Source organism: Ranitomeya variabilis, chromosome 3 (assembly GCF_051348905.1).
Source record: "Ranitomeya variabilis isolate aRanVar5 chromosome 3, aRanVar5.hap1, whole genome shotgun sequence".
Classification (NCBI taxonomy): Eukaryota; Metazoa; Chordata; class Amphibia; order Anura; family Dendrobatidae; genus Ranitomeya; species Ranitomeya variabilis.
The window spans coordinates 206,943,594-206,961,544 of NC_135234.1; the positions used below are offsets into that span (position 1 = coordinate 206,943,594).

Sequence of the window (17,951 nt, forward strand, 5' to 3'; positions counted from 1 at the left end):
TGCCGACAGATGTCTGGGGAGGCTCCTGATGGAGGTCTTCTCCCACCCGGCCTCAGGGCTCAGCTGCGTCCACAGGAGTTGGTCGCTGAGCTCTTCCACGCCGGCCTGCAGGAAATCAGCATCAGCGGTGGAGGTCCGGTTACGGTGCCCCTCCGGGTAGCTTTGGGAGTCCTCTGCTCCGACCCCACGCTCCGGCTCCGGGTGGCTGGCCATGGCGTCCTCCACGTGGCTGACTTCCTCTCGGTCCTTTTCCCGCTCTCTCCTTCGTGGGCGGTTTCGCTTTCTTTGTCTCTGCCCACCATTGAGGATCAGGAGGCGGATCTCGGCTGCTGATGGACACGTCCTCAAGGGGCCGAAATACTTAGACTGGGCGGCCATTGTCTTTCGTGCTCTTCAGCTTGTTCACGCCCACTTCTACGCCCTTCTTCTTCTCCTGCGCTCCTCGTGGTGCTGTAATGGCGACGGTTTTGGCGGGAATCGGCAATGCACAGTCTTTGCAATAAGTCACAGTTCAAGCACAATTCAGACACTGTTCCAAGGCACACATGACCTGATTCTTCAGGCTTAAGTAGATCCTGTTCGTGACGCCAAGTTTGGAGCGCCCCCAGATGCAGGGCCGCGGGGTACTCGGTACCGGGCCTCTCTGTCTCAGTTCTGGGGTTGTCACGGTGGCTAGACCAGGTCCGTGACCCTGCTAAGGGGCGTCCAATGAAAGGTGTAGGTGATAGGTGCGTGGTGCAGGTCGCAATGAATAACGAGGACACAGGGTTGCAGTCTCTTTACCTCTTTACTGAAGGCTTCAAGGTCCTCAATCCAGAGTACGGTTAACAGGGCTGTCTGAGACCGGCCGGTCCGATGGCACCTCCAGAGTTCCCTTTGCAGGTGGAAATCTGTGCCTACCTTCTAGCGCCTGTGTGTTGTATTACTTCCCTGCTGAGCACCACGGGATAGTCCTCACAACTGTTGTGTCTGTTTCTGATGTTATTTCCCACAACTTATGTCTGTTCTGATGTTCTTCTCCGTCCCCCAGATGATATGGATAGGACGCACCCGTATGACGGGAAGGCCTGGAGTTCTTCCGGGACCCTAGCGTCGCCCCTCTCCCACAGTTGCCCTATATGTCTTCTTAGGTGATTTTGGTGAAACAGCCAACCTAAAATTAACTGTCCTGCCTCTGTTTGAAGTATTGCTTGGAGCCTAATACTTCCTCGGCGTTCTGGCCACCGGCTACGCGCCTCAGTAGGATGTTGCCTCGATCTTACAGCACGACTCCTACTGGTGTTATCTCCTTTTTTGCTTTGATCTCGTTTCTCACTCTCCACAATAAACCTCGCTTCTTGTCTTTTCTTGAGATACCGCCGCGATGTAGTGCAGGAGCGGTTCCTTAACGTTCTTTCCTTTTCGCTAGGCCTCTGTCAGGATCCCACCCCTGACAGGGACCCCCCTGAATCTTCCCCTGCAACACCCTCTGCCACAGGATGTTGCCTGGTTCCAACCCAGTCAGCTTCTCTCTAACTTTCTATCTAACCCCCAGTTTTACCAGACTGTGAGGAGTGGCCTAATACATAGCGCCCTTAGCTCCCCCTGGAGGCCAGACTGTGAAGTGTATTGGTGTCTGTGATACCTGGTCAGGTGAACTCCTTCAGTGCCATCAGACATACCATCACTCCCCTTAGCGGCGGAGCATCAGTACTGCAACGACCAGGACTCTGGGGCGCTGCACATATATCTTCATTATATTTTTATTATTGATTTCATTTTATCATTCCTTTTTTATTATTATTAATATTTTTTCGTTGTTTACACTTTTTTGTGGTACCACTTTTGAGCTCTGAATATGGATTGGGTTTTGTCCCCTTTAGTTACTATGCCCTGGTTAATTCATGTGGACCCGCATGCAACATTCTTTTTGAGGGCATTTACATATATCTAATGCATGTATACTTTTGTGGTCAGAAAGTAAAGAGTAATATTGGTAGGATTTTTCTTATTGTTTATTCACAAATTTTCTTTTTCTTTTTGATCATTGTACTCTGAAATGTTATAAAAATGAATGTAATCGAATGATACCATAGTGCATGATGCCAGCAGGGGGATGACCTTTAGATAGTTCATACCCATCTGGGGTATGTAACCATAACGATGATAATGATTACACTCCGGTCACGATACAGAGTGGGAGTTACTTTATGATAGGTGAGTGGTTTGCGTACCTTTTTCTGGGATAATAACTCTCCCGGAATATAGTGACCCAGGATGATGGAAATGTTAATATGATGATCATTTTGGTCACGGGGTACGAAGAAGGAGGCGCCTTATGGCAAGTTGATTTTGTACCTTCGTCGCTGGGACAGAATGCCGGGTCTACTCCCCATCCCATATAACTATGGTGAGTATATTTTGGGTAACGTGGTACGGAGGGGGAGGTGCCTCACGGCCGGCTGACTTTATGCACTCTCACTGCTGGAACAAAGCGTGGGGTTACTCCGCGTCCCATGAAATGCTGCCATGGTAACTATACTCTGGTCATGTGGCATTGAGGGGGAGGTGCCTCACGGCAGACTAACTGTGTGTTCCTCTCGTCGCTGGGACAACACGTTGGGTTATACTTCCGGCTAATGCTGACCCAAGATGGTGGAGCATACTTCCGGTTCTGAACAGAACACCATGGTGAACAGGTGATCTGACTAAGAGGCATGTACTTAAGTCTTTGGGGTTAGGTATAAATAGATGGTCTTTGCATTAGGGAGGGTATGCACCCTTCTGAGGAAGATATCCATCGAAACGCGCGTCGAGGGGTAGACTGGATTGTTTTTGAACTCTGGGTAACTATGACTATCTCTGGCTCTTTTATAGAAAGCTAATTTACCTTGAGCTATGATGTGTATTTTTTGTCTCTGATCAGTCTATATATACATTTATTTTGATCTACTTAGATCTGATTTATGGTTCTCTGTTTCACTCAGAGATGATCTCAGACAAAACCCAGCAATGTCCGACTTTATGATTTGTTCATGTTATTTACCGTATATCCTCCTATACAGCACAGTTTTTGCACTATGCACTTTATTTGGTAGGACTATAGGTTTTCTTGGTATATACATTTCTAACAAGTATCATCATCTTAAGGATATGTGCAGTGTTGGATGTTTTTTCTGTATTTATTGTCAGGACATTGATACAATTTAGTTCATCAGTCCAGTGCTTTGCTGTTCCATCTTTTCTGCAAGATTGCTCTCATCTCCAACTGTTTTTTATGATTTTTTTTTTTAAATTGTGTAATTTAATAAAATCCTGTTGTTTTGTAAAATTTTGTTTGGAGGACCTTTGTCTTTTTACATTCGGCTTTCCTCACGGTCCTCCATGTTTTGGTGATTATGGGCTATTTTTTGTGGTAGCATTATTAACCTGCCCGGCGCCTGCACTTAAACATCCATCAGAGAAAATTAACTTCATTCCAGCCTGGCAGCATTACGATTTCAGTCACGGGGGCGGCACAATGGTGGGTTCAGTCACCTCTCTTAGTATAGAGAGCAGCGGCTGCAACCATGCCCCCGTCACTGACTGACAAGTTCCCTTTAAGACAAAACTTAAAGCGAATCTGTCTTCAGGACCTTGCTAAGTAAACTATAGGCACTGTCAGGTTAGCGCTGTTACACTGACTAAAATGATACATGGATTGATGAAAACTGTCATCACTTCCATCGTCTCCCCCTTCCTATTTTTTAGCTGCCTATCTCACTAATTATTATGTTTATTATATAATTGTTTATTTTTTCTCAATAAATTTTATATTGCTTCACTAATCCTAGTGCTTCTGGGTCTCCTCCATGGCATAACCTTGTATTTACATAAGTTTTACATCTAGCCATTCTCCCGATACCCATTGTCATGTCGCAGCTATGCAGGTATATGCACGCTCCACTAGATGGCAGTAGAGTGGAGGAAAGACTGCAACACTTGCCAAAGCAGACCAGCAGCGCTGCAAACTGCGTCAAAACCAGGAGACTAACGTAGTACAAAGGGGGAAAACAACAGAGTCAGAGACGCGACAGGGGGTCAATACCAGATGGAAGCAGAAGTACCAGGAGCAAAAGACAGAGACAGTACCAGAGGGTTCAAACACAAAGGGAAAACACTGAGTCGGAACGGGGGAAGGGGAATAAACAAACACGGGAACAGTCAAGGATCGCAGCAGGACTAATCAGGATATAACCAGAGTCAGCTACTCATGCCGTAAGCAGAAGCTATAACTGACACCGCCTGCAGGTTGCAACGGAGCTAAATTGCAACCCTGAACCCAGAATGAGGAAGAGCAAACTTAGCCCTTGACATGATCAGTCCGGGAAAAGGTCAGACAGGACTAAAACCTGGACCGGATCATGACACCCATGTTCGTAGGAATGAGCCAGGCAATTAATTGTATCAGCAGTGCACGGGGAATATGTCTGCTAGTGCAGATGGTCATTCTGGGCCTGCTGTTAACAACTTGTCTACAGCTTACTGATGGTTAAGGCAGAGTAATTCAGAGTAACCAGAGGCGTAGCTAGGTATTTAGGTTAGGAGGGGGGCAAGACATCTGAGTGGACCCCTAACCAGTAGCCCTGATTACAACTATGGTGGTACACTGATTGTTATGGTTCTCAATGGCAAGAGAACATAGCCCAGCAAACATAACAACTAGCTCTTGGAAGGATGGAAACTAAACTGACCATGAACTAAACCTGCCGCACAACTAACAGTAGCCGGGTAGCGTAGCCTGCGTTTTATCCCTAGACGCCCAGCGCCGGCCGGAGGACTAACTAATCCTGGCAGAGGAAAATATAGTCCTGGCTCACCTCTAGAGAGATTTCCCCGAAAGGCAGACAGAGGCCCCCACAAATATTGGCGGTGATTTTAGATGAAATGACAAACGTAGTATGAAAATAGGTTTAGCAAAATTGAGGTCCGCTTACTAGATAGCAGGAAGACAGAAAGGGTACTTTCATGGTCAGCTGAAAACCCTATCAAAACGCCATCCTGAAATTACTTTAAGACTCTAGCATTAACTCATAACATCAGAGTGGCAATTTCAGATCACAAGAGCTTTCCAGACACAGAAACGAAACTACAGCTGTGAACTGGAACAAAATGCAAAAACAAACAAGGACTAAAGTCCAACTTAGCTGGGAGTTGTCTAGCAGCAGGAACATGCACAGAAAGGCTTCTGATTACAATGTTGACCGGCATGGAAGTGACAGAGGAGCAAGGCTAAATAGCGACTCCCACATCCTGATGGAAACAGGTGAACAGAGAGGATGATGCACACCAGTTCAATTCCACCAGTGGCCACCGGGGGAGCCCAAAATCCAATTTCACAACAGTACCCCCCCCTCAAGGAGGGGGCACCGAACCCTCACCAGAACCACCAGGACGATCAGGATGAGCCCTATGAAAGGCACGGACCAAATCGGAGGCATGAACATCAGAGGCAGTCACCCAAGAATTATCCTCCTGACCGTATCCCTTCCATTTGACCAGATACTGGAGTTTCCGTCTGGAAACACGGGAGTCCAAGATTTTTTCCACAACGTACTCCAACTCGCCCTCAACCAACACCGGAGCAGGAGGCTCAACGGAAGGCACAACCGGTACCTCATACCTGCGCAATAATGACCGATGAAAAACATTATGAATAGAAAAAGATGCAGGGAGGTCCAAACGGAAGGACACAGGGTTAAGAATCTCCAATATCTTGTACGGGCCGATGAACCGAGGCTTAAACTTGGAAGAAGAAACCCTCATAGGGACAAAACGAGAAGACAACCACACCAAGTCCCCAACACAAAGCCGAGGACCAACCCGACGCCGGCGGTTGGCAAAAAGCTGAGTCTTCTCCTGGGACAACTTCAAATTGTCCACTACCTGCCCCCAAATCTGATGCAACCTCTCCACCACAGCATCCACTCCAGGACAATCCGAAGATTCCACCTAACCAGAAGAAAATCGAGGATGAAACCCCGAATTACAGAAAAAGGGAGACACCAAGGTGGCAGAGCTGGCCCGATTATTGAGGGCAAACTCCGCTAAAGGCAAAAAAGCAACCCAATCATCCTGATCTGCAGACACAAAACACCTCAAATATGTCTCCAAGGTCTGATTCGTCCGCTCGGTCTGGCCATTAGTCTGAGGATGGAAAGCAGACGAGAAAGACAAATCTATGCCCATCCTAGCACAGAATGCTCGCCAAAATCTAGACACGAATTGGGTACCTCTGTCAGAAACGATATTCTCCGGAATACCATGCAAACGGACCACATTTTGAAAAAACAGAGGAACCAACTCGGAAGAAGAAGGCAACTTAGGCAGGGGAACCAAATGGACCATCTTAGAGAAACGATCTCACACCACCCAGATGACAGACATCTTCTGAGAAACAGGAAGATCCGAAATAAAATCCATCGAGATGTGCGTCCAGGGCCTCTTCGGGATAGGCAAGGGCAACAACAATCCACTAGCCCGAGAACAACAAGGCTTGGCCCGAGCACAAACGTCACAAGACTGCACGAAGCCTCGCACATCTCGAGACAGGGAAGGCCACCAGAAGGACCTTGCCACCAAATCCCTGGTACCAAAGATTCCAGGATGACCTGCCAACGCAGAAGAATGAACCTCAGAAATGACCCTACTGGTCCAATCATCAGGAACAAACAGTCTACCAGGTGGGCAACGATCAGGTCTATCCGCCTGAAACTCCTGCAAGGCCCGCCGCAGGTCTGGAGAAACGGCAGACAATATCACTCCATCCTTAAGGATACCTGTAGGTTCAGAATTACCAGGGGAGTCAGGCTCAAAACTCCTAGAAAGGGCATCCGCCTTAACATTCTTAGAACCCGGCAGGTAGGACACCACAAAATCAAACCGAGAGAAAAACAACGACCAGCGCGCCTGTCTAGGATTCAGGCGTCTGGCGGACTCAAGATAAATTAGATTTTTGTGGTCAGTCAATACCACCACCTGATGTCTAGCCCCCTCAAGCCAATGACGCCACTCCTCAAAAGCCCACTTCATGGCCAAAAGCTCCCGATTCCCAACATCATAATTCCGCTCGGCGGGCGAAAATTTACGCGAGAAAAAAGCACAAGGTCTCATCACGGAGCAATCGGAACTTCTCTGCGACAAAACCGCCCCAGCTCCGATTTCAGAAGCGTCGACCTCAACCTGAAAAGGAAGAGCAACATCAGGCTGACGCAACACAGGGGCGGAAGAAAAGCGGCGCTTAAGCTCCCGAAAGGCCTCCACAGCAGCAGGGGACCAATCAGCAACATCAGCACCCTTCTTAGTCAAATCAGTCAATGGTTTAACAACATCAGAAAAACCAGCAATAAATCGACGATAAAAGTTAGCAAAGCCCAAAAATTTCTGAAGACTCTTAAGAGAAGAGGGTTGCGTCCAATCACAAATAGCCTGAACCTTGACAGGATCCATCTCGATGGAAGAGGGGGAAAAAATATATCCCAAAAAGGAAATCTTTTGAACCCCAAAAACGCACTTAGAACCCTTCACACACAAGGAATTAGACCGCAAAACCTGAAAAACCCTCCTGACCTGCTGGACATGAGAGTCCCAGTCATCCGAAAAAATCAAAATATCATCCAGATACACAATCATAAATTTATCCAAATAATCACGGAAAATGTCATGCATAAAGGACTGAAAGACTGAAGGGGCATTTGAAAGACCAAAAGGCATCACCAAATACTCAAAGTGGCCCTCGGGCGTATTAAATGCGGTTTTCCACTCATCCCCCTGCTTAATTCGCACCAAATTATACGCCCCATGGAGATCTATCTTAGAGAACCACTTGGCCCCCTTTATGCGAGCAAACAAATCAGTCAGCAGTGGCAACGGATATTGATATTTAACCGTGATTTTATTCAAAAGCCGATAATCAATGCACGGCCTCAAAGAGCCATCTTTCTTAGCCACAAAGAAAAAACCGGCTCCTAAGGGAGATGACGAAGGACGAATATGTCCCTTTTCCAAGGACTCCTTTATATATTCTCGCATAGCAGCATGTTCAGGCACAGACAGATTAAATAAACGACCCTTAGGGTATTTACTACCCGGAATCAAATCTATGGCACAATCACACTCCCGGTGCGGAGGTAATGAACCAAGCTTAGGTTCTTCAAAAACGTCACGATATTCAGTCAAGAATTCAGGAATCTCAGAGGGAATAGATGATGAAATGGAAACCACAGGTACGTCCCCATGCGTCCCCTTACATCCCCAGCTTAACACAGACATAGCTTTCCAGTCAAGGACTGGGTTATGAGATTGCAGCCATGGCAATCCAAGCACCAACACATCATGTAGGTTATACAGCACAAGAAAGCGAATAATCTCCTGGTGATCCGGATTAATCCGCATAGTTACTTGTGTCCAGTATTGTGGTTTATTGCTAGCCAATGGGGTGGAGTCAATCCCCTTCAGGGGTATAGGAGTTTCAAGAGGCTCCAAATCATACCCACAGCGTTTGGCAAAGGACCAATCCATAAGACTCAAAGCGGCGCCAGAGTCGACATAGGCATCCGCGGTAATAGATGATAAAGAACAAATCAGGGTCACAGATAGAATAAACTTAGACTGTAAAGTGCCAATTGAAACAGACTTATCAAGCTTCTTAGTACGCTTAGAGCATGCTGATATAACATGAGTTGAATCACCGCAATAGAAGCACAACCCATTTTTTCGTCTAAAATTCTGCCGTTCACTTCTGGACAGAATTCTATCACATTGCATATTCTCTGGCGTCTTCTCAGTAGACACCGCCAAATGGTGCACAGGTTTGCGCTCCCGCAGACGCCTATCGATCTGGATAGCCATTGTCATGGACTCATTCAGACCCGCAGGCACAGGGAACCCCACCATAACATCCTTAATGGCATCAGAGAGACCCTCTCTGAAATTCGCCGCCAGGGCGCACTCATTCCACTGAGTAAGCACAGCCCATTTACGGAATTTCTGGCAGTATATTTCAGCTTCGTCTTGCCCCTGAGATAGGGACATCAAGGCCTTTTCCGCCTGAAGTTCTAACTGAGGTTCCTCATAAAGCAACCCCAAGGCCAGAAAAAACGCATCCACATTGAGCAACGCAGGATCCCCTGGAGCCAATGCAAAAGCCCAATCCTGAGGGTCGCCCCGGAGCAAGGAAATCACAATCCTGACCTGCTGAGCAGGATCTCCAGCAGAGCGAGATTTCAGGGACAAAAACAACTTGCAATTATTTTTGAAATTTTGAAAGCAAGATCTATTCCCCGAGAAAAATTCAGGCAAGGGAATTCTAGGTTCAGATATAGGAACATGAACAACAAAATCTTGTAAATTTTGAACTTTCGTGGTGAGATTATTCAAACCTGCAGCTAAACTCTGAATATCCATTTTAAACAGGTGAACACAGAGCCATTCCAGGATTAGAAGGAGAGAGAGAGAGAAAGGCTGCAATATAGGCAGACTTGCAAGAGATTCAATTACAAGCACACTCAGAACTGAAGGAAAAAAAAAAAAAAAAAAAATCTTCAGCAGACTTCTCTTTTCTCTCCTTTCTCTGTCAATTAATTTAACCCTTTTTGGCCGGTCAAACTGTTATGGTTCTCAATGGCAAGAGAACATAGCCCAGCAAACATAACAACTAGCTCTTGGAAGGATGGAAACTAAACTGACCATGAACTAAACCTGCCGCACAACTAACAGTAGCCGAGTAGCGTAGCCTGCGTTTTATCCCTAGACGCCCAGCGCCGGCCGGAGGACTAACTAATCCTGGCAGAGGAAAATATAGTCCTGGCTCACCTCTAGAGAGATTTCCCCGAAAGGCAGACAGAGGCCCCCACAAATATTGGCGGTGATTTTAGATGAAATGACAAACGTAGTATGAAAATAGGTTTAGCAAAATTGAGGTCCGCTTACTAGATAGCAGGAAGACAGAAAGGGTACTTTCATGGTCAGCTGAAAACCCTATCAAAACGCCATCCTGAAATTACTTTAAGACTCTAGCATTAACTCATAACATCAGAGTGGCAATTTCAGATCACAAGAGCTTTCCAGACACAGAAACGAAACTACAGCTGTGAACTGGAACAAAATGCAAAAACAAACAAGGACTAAAGTCCAACTTAGCTGGGAGTTGTCTAGCAGCAGGAACATGCACAGAAAGGCTTCTGATTACAATGTTGACCGGCATGGAAGTGACAGAGGAGCAAGGCTAAATAGCGACTCCCACATCCTGATGGAAACAGGTGAACAGAGAGGATGATGCACACCAGTTCAATTCCACCAGTGGCCACCGGGGGAGCCCAAAATCCAATTTCACAACAACTGATATTACTGCCATATGGTGATCTTATAGTGGTAGATACTAGTGATGAACGAGTATGCTCGTTACTCGAGTTTCTCCGAGCATGCTTGGCTGGTCTCCGATATTTAGTTTGTCGATACAGCTGCATGACTTGCAATCCCCACATGTATTCAAGCTGTCTAGCAGCCGCAAATCATGCAGCTGCGTCGACATAAACTAAACCTCTGAGCACGCCAAAATACTCGGAGTCAAACCGAGCATGCTCGGAGAAACTCGAGTAACGAGCATATTCGCTCATCACTAGTCGATACCTGTACTGCAGAACATACAAGTGATTACAGTACAGGTGTGGATCGTGACTTACAGCTGACATTCTTTCTGATGGAGTCGTTTATTTTTCTTGTCTTTTCCTTCTGGCCCAGACCGATATAACAACTTCTCCAGCCAGTATTAGGCTGCAGAGATTACATCGAAGACAAATTTGACTTCTCACATTTTCAGCACCATCCCCATCTTTTCCCAACCTACACAATCTCCTCATCCTACTGATACCCCAATACTGAGCCACTGCTGCCATATACAGTGGGTACGAAAAGTATTCAGACCCCTTTAAATTTTCACTCTTTGTTTCATTGCAACCATTTGGTAAATTCAAAAAAGTTCATTTTTTTTCTCACCAATGTGCACTCTGCACCCCATCTTGACTGAAAAAAACAGAAACTTTTGCAAATTTATTAAAAAAGAAAAACTGAAATATCACATGGTCATAAGTATTCAGACCCTTTGCTCAGTCACTCATATTTAATCATAGGAGGCAGGAGCCGGCTGCTGCGGCTAACACGTGTGACCGCTGTTAAAGAAAATTAATATTTACTGCTCCCCACATCCATAGTCCCACCTCTATGCCCTGAAGTCGGCGCCGAGAGGTGGGAGGAACTATGGGAGTGGAGAGCAGTGGATATTCATTATTTTTAATAGCAGGCACAGGTGTTAGCTGCAGCCGCCAACTCCTGCAGCTGCTGAGCGATCATGTGTGCCCACTATTAAAGAGAATGAATATTCATTACTTCCCATGCCCAAGGGAGTGGAGAGCAGTGAATACTCATTCTCCTTAATAGCAGGCACACGTGATTGCTCAGCCGCTGCATTAGACGGCCACTGTGGCTAATCATGTGCCCGCTATTGAAGAAGATGAATATTCACTGCTGCCCACTCCCATAATCCCAGGCTTGGGGAGCAGTGAATAATCTGGCAGCTGTTTCGGCACATGTGGGCTCATGTCAGTGGTGTCATGCGATGCTGCACACTGAAATCAGCTGCTGGCATCAACACAGGACGCAGCTTTGCGAGGGAGAGTAGGGAAGGTAAGTACAATTGTTTATTTTTTTATGTGTGCGGTGTGATGAAGGCCATATATATATTATGATGGGGGCCATGTTTAAGTGGATGGGGACGGGGGTCATATATACCAAGATGGGGATGAGGGGACCATGTATACCAGGATGGGGATCAGAGGACCATGCATACCAGGATGGGGATGAGGGGGTTGTGTATACCAAGATGGGGATGAGCGGGCCATGTATTCTAGGTTTGGGATGAGGGGGCCATGTATACTAGGATGGATATGAGAGGGTCATGTATACCCGGATGGGGACCATGTATATCAGGATTGGGATGGTGGGCCATGTATACCAGGATGGGATGCCATGTATATCAGGAAGGGGGGCCATGTATACCTGGATGAGGGGCCATGTATACCAAGATGGAGATGGGGGTCATGTATATCAGGATGGGGCACCATGTATACCTGGATGGAGGGCCATATATGCCAGTCAGGATGGGGGGGCATATATATTAGGATGAGGGTTCATATATACCAGGATGGGGGGCCATGTATACCAAAATGGGGATCATATATAGCTGGATGGGGACATATATATCAGGATGGGGTATATACCAGGATGGGAGATATTAGTAAAGGATTGGGGGATATTACCCCTATAGCAGTATCAGCAGCAAATACCCCCATAACAGTGCATCATGACCACCTTTTTTGCTTCGATTTTTTTTTTCTATTTTCCTCCTCTAAAACCTAGGTGCATCTTATAGTCCAGTGCACTTTATAGTACGAAAAATACGGTATGTAACTCCTGTATATGAGAGTATGCATTGTGTTGCTTACATCTAAGTAGTTGGTAAGAAATGTTGGAGCTGTTCCATTATTAGAATTTCCAGATCCTGTCGTCTTTAGTTGTGGGAATACATCAGCAACTTTTACCCCCATGGATCTGAGTGTCTGGCGAATTGATGGCATTTTTTTGAGTGGAATCCTGTGATAGAAATGACAGAATGATTAATAAAGTATAAATATTGTTGTACAATAAATTGTTTACCTAAAACATGTATATCTTAGTTACTTACTACAGGCTATTCAAGCAACCTTAATTTATAACTAGTACTTATTAATACTAATACATAAGTCCACCTTTGTTCTTTACAAATCCATTCCTGGTTTGACAGAAAAAAAACACAGAAAAAATGTACTAAACTTCTGTGTATATATTGGCCTAAAGAGATTTTTCAGAGACATTTGGAAGTTAAAGATGTGCTCTAGTAAATATGTTATCCAGTGTACAGCAAGGCAGAGACAGATGGCCATATAACTAATAAGAAAAAATGGAGATACTTAGCACATAATTTGGCCAATTTATGTATACCCAGCAGCCAACGACAAGGCGGTCTACAGTTTGATGGGAACCTGTCTAATGTGAACACCTCTATAAGGCTAAAGCCTGAATTTATCGGTAGGTAGGATCCTGCTGCAATTAAAACTGCCACAGGCTGGAGGGTGTAGTTTTTTTATTATTATCGAAAGCACAGCAGCGTAGCTACCGGGCGGTAGGGGCAGAGGAGGTGGTCACCCCGGGCTCCGTGCTCTGTGGGGGCCCACCCGGAGCAGCACTACTGAAACCGTATCGGTGTGCACAGTTTTGCCCGTTATCGCAAGTTCAACTGTATCGACTGGATGCATCACGCTCCCTCTTAATCATCATCCCCCTCTCAGCGTATGATGTCCCTGATGCAGACACCAACAGCGGGCGCGATGCTGTCATAACTTGGCCCCCCACAGAGCCCCAACAACTGCTGAAGCTGCTGCACCACCTGACACCGCAGCTCCTTAACCTCATCAGTGAGGGTCTGGATCAGCTGAGCAAAAGCCTGTGCTTGAGCCATAGGTTCATCGGAAAAAAAGTATTGGTCGGTGATAATGTCACGATACGTATTGCGACCCAATAGGGGGTCGGTCGGCGGACAGCATGACACACAATGAGATGGTAAAGGGGTGAGGAAGGCCCTACCCCTAGGAAATAAGGAATGGTCACCTCCTGCTCAAACTTGAGCCTGACCCTGCACTCCCCTAACACCCTAAGTGGGTCCTTCCCCCCACCGCCGTCATGAACCTTGTCCCTCCCTGTCACCTCACACTGCCCTAGCTAGTGCACTGGCTGGCAAGGGGCGCTAGCCTCAACACTGCAGATAGTACAGCACAGGGGACAGTGACAAACACGAGACTGATGGGGTAATATCGCCACTTAACGTCCTCTGCTGTAAAGCACCACACAGCAGAATAAAGACACCAGGACTATGAACTCACAAAACCAGCTGATACACCACAGCAGCCAGCAAGCTCCTCACTCCAGGCTTGGTCACTGTAGATTGCTCGATCACTGACTTTCAACTGATGCATCAGGTGACCATTTAAAAGATGGTGGGAGTGGTCACCATCCATATCAGCTGATCTAGCAACTCTGCAGATACAACAGATTGCCAGCGAGGGAAACTGATATTAACCCTCGCTGGTCCTGAAAGTAAAAAAGCTTCATTTAACTCACAGTGAAACCAGAGCACGAATCCAAAAATGGATCGGGACAGCATTATACTATATATAATCTGCCTATGTGAAGTGCATAATACTGTATAGAGTCTGCCGACGGGGGTGCATTATACATTATAGAGTCTGCTTATAGGGGGTGCATTAAACAATATAAAGTCTGCCTATAGGGAATGCATTAGAGGCCTATGAGGAGTGCATTACACTAAAGAGGCCTGTGGGGGTGCATTATACTATATAGAGTCTGCCTATGGGGAGTGCATTATACTATATAGAATATGCCTATGGGGAATGCAGTATACTGTACAGAGTATGCCAATGGGGAATGCATTGTACTATATGGAGTCTGCCTATGGGGAGTGCATTAAACTGTATTGAGGACTACCTGGTGCATTATACTATATGGAGGCTATCTAGGGGGCCGTCATACAGTGTGGTGATTACAGTGAGGGGGCTATCATACAATGTGAGAGCCATCAAACAGTTTGGAGGATACCAAGGGGTCAGTATACTGTGTGGGTGCTACTATACAGTGAGGGGTCATTATACTGTGTATAAGAGAGCATCATACCTTGTATAGGGGAGCTGTACAGGGCGAGACTCGGGACATTATTAAATGTAATGTGGGCACTTATTTTTATAGGGGAACTCATATTGCTGTGACTGTCAAAGGACCACACAGAAGGCATTATTACTTTTAGGGGGCAAAAATGTGAGCACTGCTTTTTAAGGCTCTTACACATGGCATTATTACTGTATATTCTAGAGAGTTGCTTTAGAATTTAGAGGGCACACAATACCACACAGTAGGTGCAGTAATAGGGACACATACGGCAGCAGCGGCTCAGCATTGGGGTATTAGCAGAATAAGGTGTTTGGGAATAGTCCCATTGGGGACAGTGCTCAAAATATGAGACGTGAAATGTTTCTTTGTTGTATTCTCTGCAGGAGAGTCCTGGCTGGAAGAAGTTGTCATGTCGGTCTGGGCCAGATGGAAAAGTAAATGATTTCATCAGAAAGAATGTCCTCTGTAAGTCAATATTTATAACTGTGCTGTAAGCACTTATATGTTCTGTATGACTGGTATTTACTAGGGTTCAGCGAAACGGATCGGACAAATTCAAAAATCGCCGAATTTCGGTAAAGTCGGGGTTTCGTGAAACCCGACCAGATCCCACTGTGGGATCGGCCATGCGGTCGGCGATCTGCGCGGCAAAGTCGCGTTTCGTATGACGCTTTCACCGCCATTTTTCAGCCAATGAAGGAGGATGCAGAGTGTGGGCAGCGTGATGACATAGGTCTCGGTCCCCACCATCTTAGAGAAGGGCATGACAGTGATTGGCTTTCTTTCTGTGGCGTCACAGGGGCTATAAAGGGGCGTGCACGCCGACCGCCATCTTACTTCTGCCGATCTCAGCATAAGGAGAGGTTGCTGCAGCTTCGTCAGAAGCAGGGATATAGTTAGGGAGGGAAGATTAACCCCCAAACCGCTTGTGCTGTAGCGATTTCCACTGTCCAACACCACCTTTGTTTTGCAGGGACAGTGGAGGCTGTATCTTTGTGCATCAGCTCTGTAGCTTATTAGGCTGCCTTATAAGGCTCCCTGATAGCTGCATTGCTGTATGCACCGCTGCTGTGCAAACCAACTGCTTTTTTAAAAGCAAAAATCCTGTTGCTCCTTTCTGCAGTTATCTTGTGTATTTGTCCACACTTTTGTGTGCAGCAGTCCTTTTTGTTGCTGCCATACTTGTCCTGAGATCATTGTAGGGAGAAATTGTACTACAGTCCTTGGATTTTTTCAGATATCTTCCAGCCACTTGCTGCCACTTACATTGCGTTGTGTTACACACTGGGCCTGAGTTGTGGTGCTGTCACCCCCCCAAAAAAGTGAGATTGAAATTCTCACAAAGTGGATAGACGTCAGTTCTGTTAGTTTGGGGTGTATCAGCCAGCCGCTTGCTGCCACTCACATTGCGTTGTAAAATTCACTGGGCCTGAGTTTGGGTTCTGTGTCCAAAAAAAAAAAGTGAGATTGAAATTCTCACAAAGTGGATATACCTCAGTCCTCTTAGTTTGTGGTGTATCAGCCAGCCACTTGCTCTGCCACTCACATTGCGTTGTAAAATACACTGAGCCTGAGTTTGGGTTCTGTGTCCCCCCCAAAAAAAATGAGATTGAAATTCTCACAAAGTGGATATACCTCAGTCCTCTTAGTTTGTGGTGTATCAGCCAGCCACTTTCTGCCACTCACATTGAATTGTAAAATACAATGGGCCTGAGTTTGGGTGCAGTCTCACTCCCAAAAAAGGGAGATTTAAATTGCCACTAAGTGGATCTACGTCAGTTCTGTTTGTCGTATATCTGCCAGCCACGTTCTGCCACTTACATTGTGTAGTGTAATACACTGGGCCTGGGTTTGGGTGCAGTCTCACCCCCAAAAAAGGGAGATTTAAATTGCCACTAAGTGGATCTACGTCAGTTCTGTTTGTCGTATATCTGCCAGCCACGTTCTGCCACTTACATTGTGTAGTGTAATACACTGGACCTGAGTTTGGGTGCAGTCTCACCCGCAAAAAAGGGAGATTTAAATTCTCAACAAGTTTAGATACACCTTCTACCTTGTTTTACAGTACCATATAACGGTTGTTATTTTGGTTACATTATCCCAAAAATGAGGAAGTCTGGTGGAAGAGGCTGTGGGCGGTCGTTGGCAGCTGGTAACGATGGTGGTGGTGGTGGTGGTGGAGCATCTGGTGGTAGTGGGAAAAGCAAAATAGCACCTAAGGCTGGAGGTGTTGAGCCAGCGTCATCGTCTGGCTACACAAGACCTCGAAGGTTCCCTTATCTGGGAGTAGGAAAACCGCTTTTAAAGCCAGAGCAGCAGGAAAAAGTTTTGGCTTTCCTTGCTGACTCAGCCTCTAGCTCTTTCGCCTCCTCTTCAGAAAGTTCCAAATATAAAAGCAGCGAGTCGTCAGTGGATGCTCCCGGTCAGGAACAAGTCACTTCCTTGTGTCCTTCACCCAAACCAAAAGTGAAGGATGCGTCAGGCGACACTACAGGTTACTCCATGGAGCTCTTTACAGATACCATGCCTGGGTTAGAAAGGGAAATTGTTAACAGCCCATTACAAGATGAATCGGACATGGAGTGCACTAATGCACAGCCACAGCTAGATTATTATGCTGTTCCATTGACTCAGATCACTACATTGCCCTCGCAGTGTACTGAGCCAGAAACTGACCCTGATGAGACTATGGTGCCCCGTCCCAAACGCTATAGCACCTTACACGGTGACACAGAGAAAGGTGCACATGACATTGAAGAGGAGGTGATAGATGACCCAGTTGTTGACCCTGATTGGCAGCCATTGGGGGAAGAGGGTGCCGCTGACAGTAGCTCAGAAGCGGAGGAGGATGATCCGCAGCAGCCATCAACATCACAACAGCTTTCATCTGGCAGGCCCGTCTCAGGCCAAAAACGTTTGTCAACCAAAAAAACAGTTTTAGGACAGCGTGGCCATCCGGTGAAAGTAGCACAGCATGCAATGCCTGAAAAGGTATTGTATATTAGGGAAGAGTGGAGTGTGGCAATCTTTTAACCAAGATCTGAATGATCAGTGTAAAGTTATCTGTGAGAAATGCTCAAAGACCTTTAGCAGAGGGAAGAATCCCCTAAATTTAAATACAACGTGCATGCATAGACATTTAACCAGCATGCACTTGC

The 17,951-nt window shown here is 46.3% G+C and overlaps 1 protein-coding gene across 1 annotated transcript in view; it reads right to left on the reverse strand.

Annotated features, from left to right (window-relative positions):
• Nucleotides 1-17,951, reverse strand: part of REN (renin) — a 151,853-nt gene that overhangs the window by 57,775 nt on the left and 76,127 nt on the right. The window contains exon 2 of the mRNA XM_077295049.1: nt 12,519-12,666. Coding sequence (XP_077151164.1) covers nt 12,519-12,666 — 148 coding nt within the window. The remainder of the gene's footprint in view (nt 1-12,518; nt 12,667-17,951) is intronic.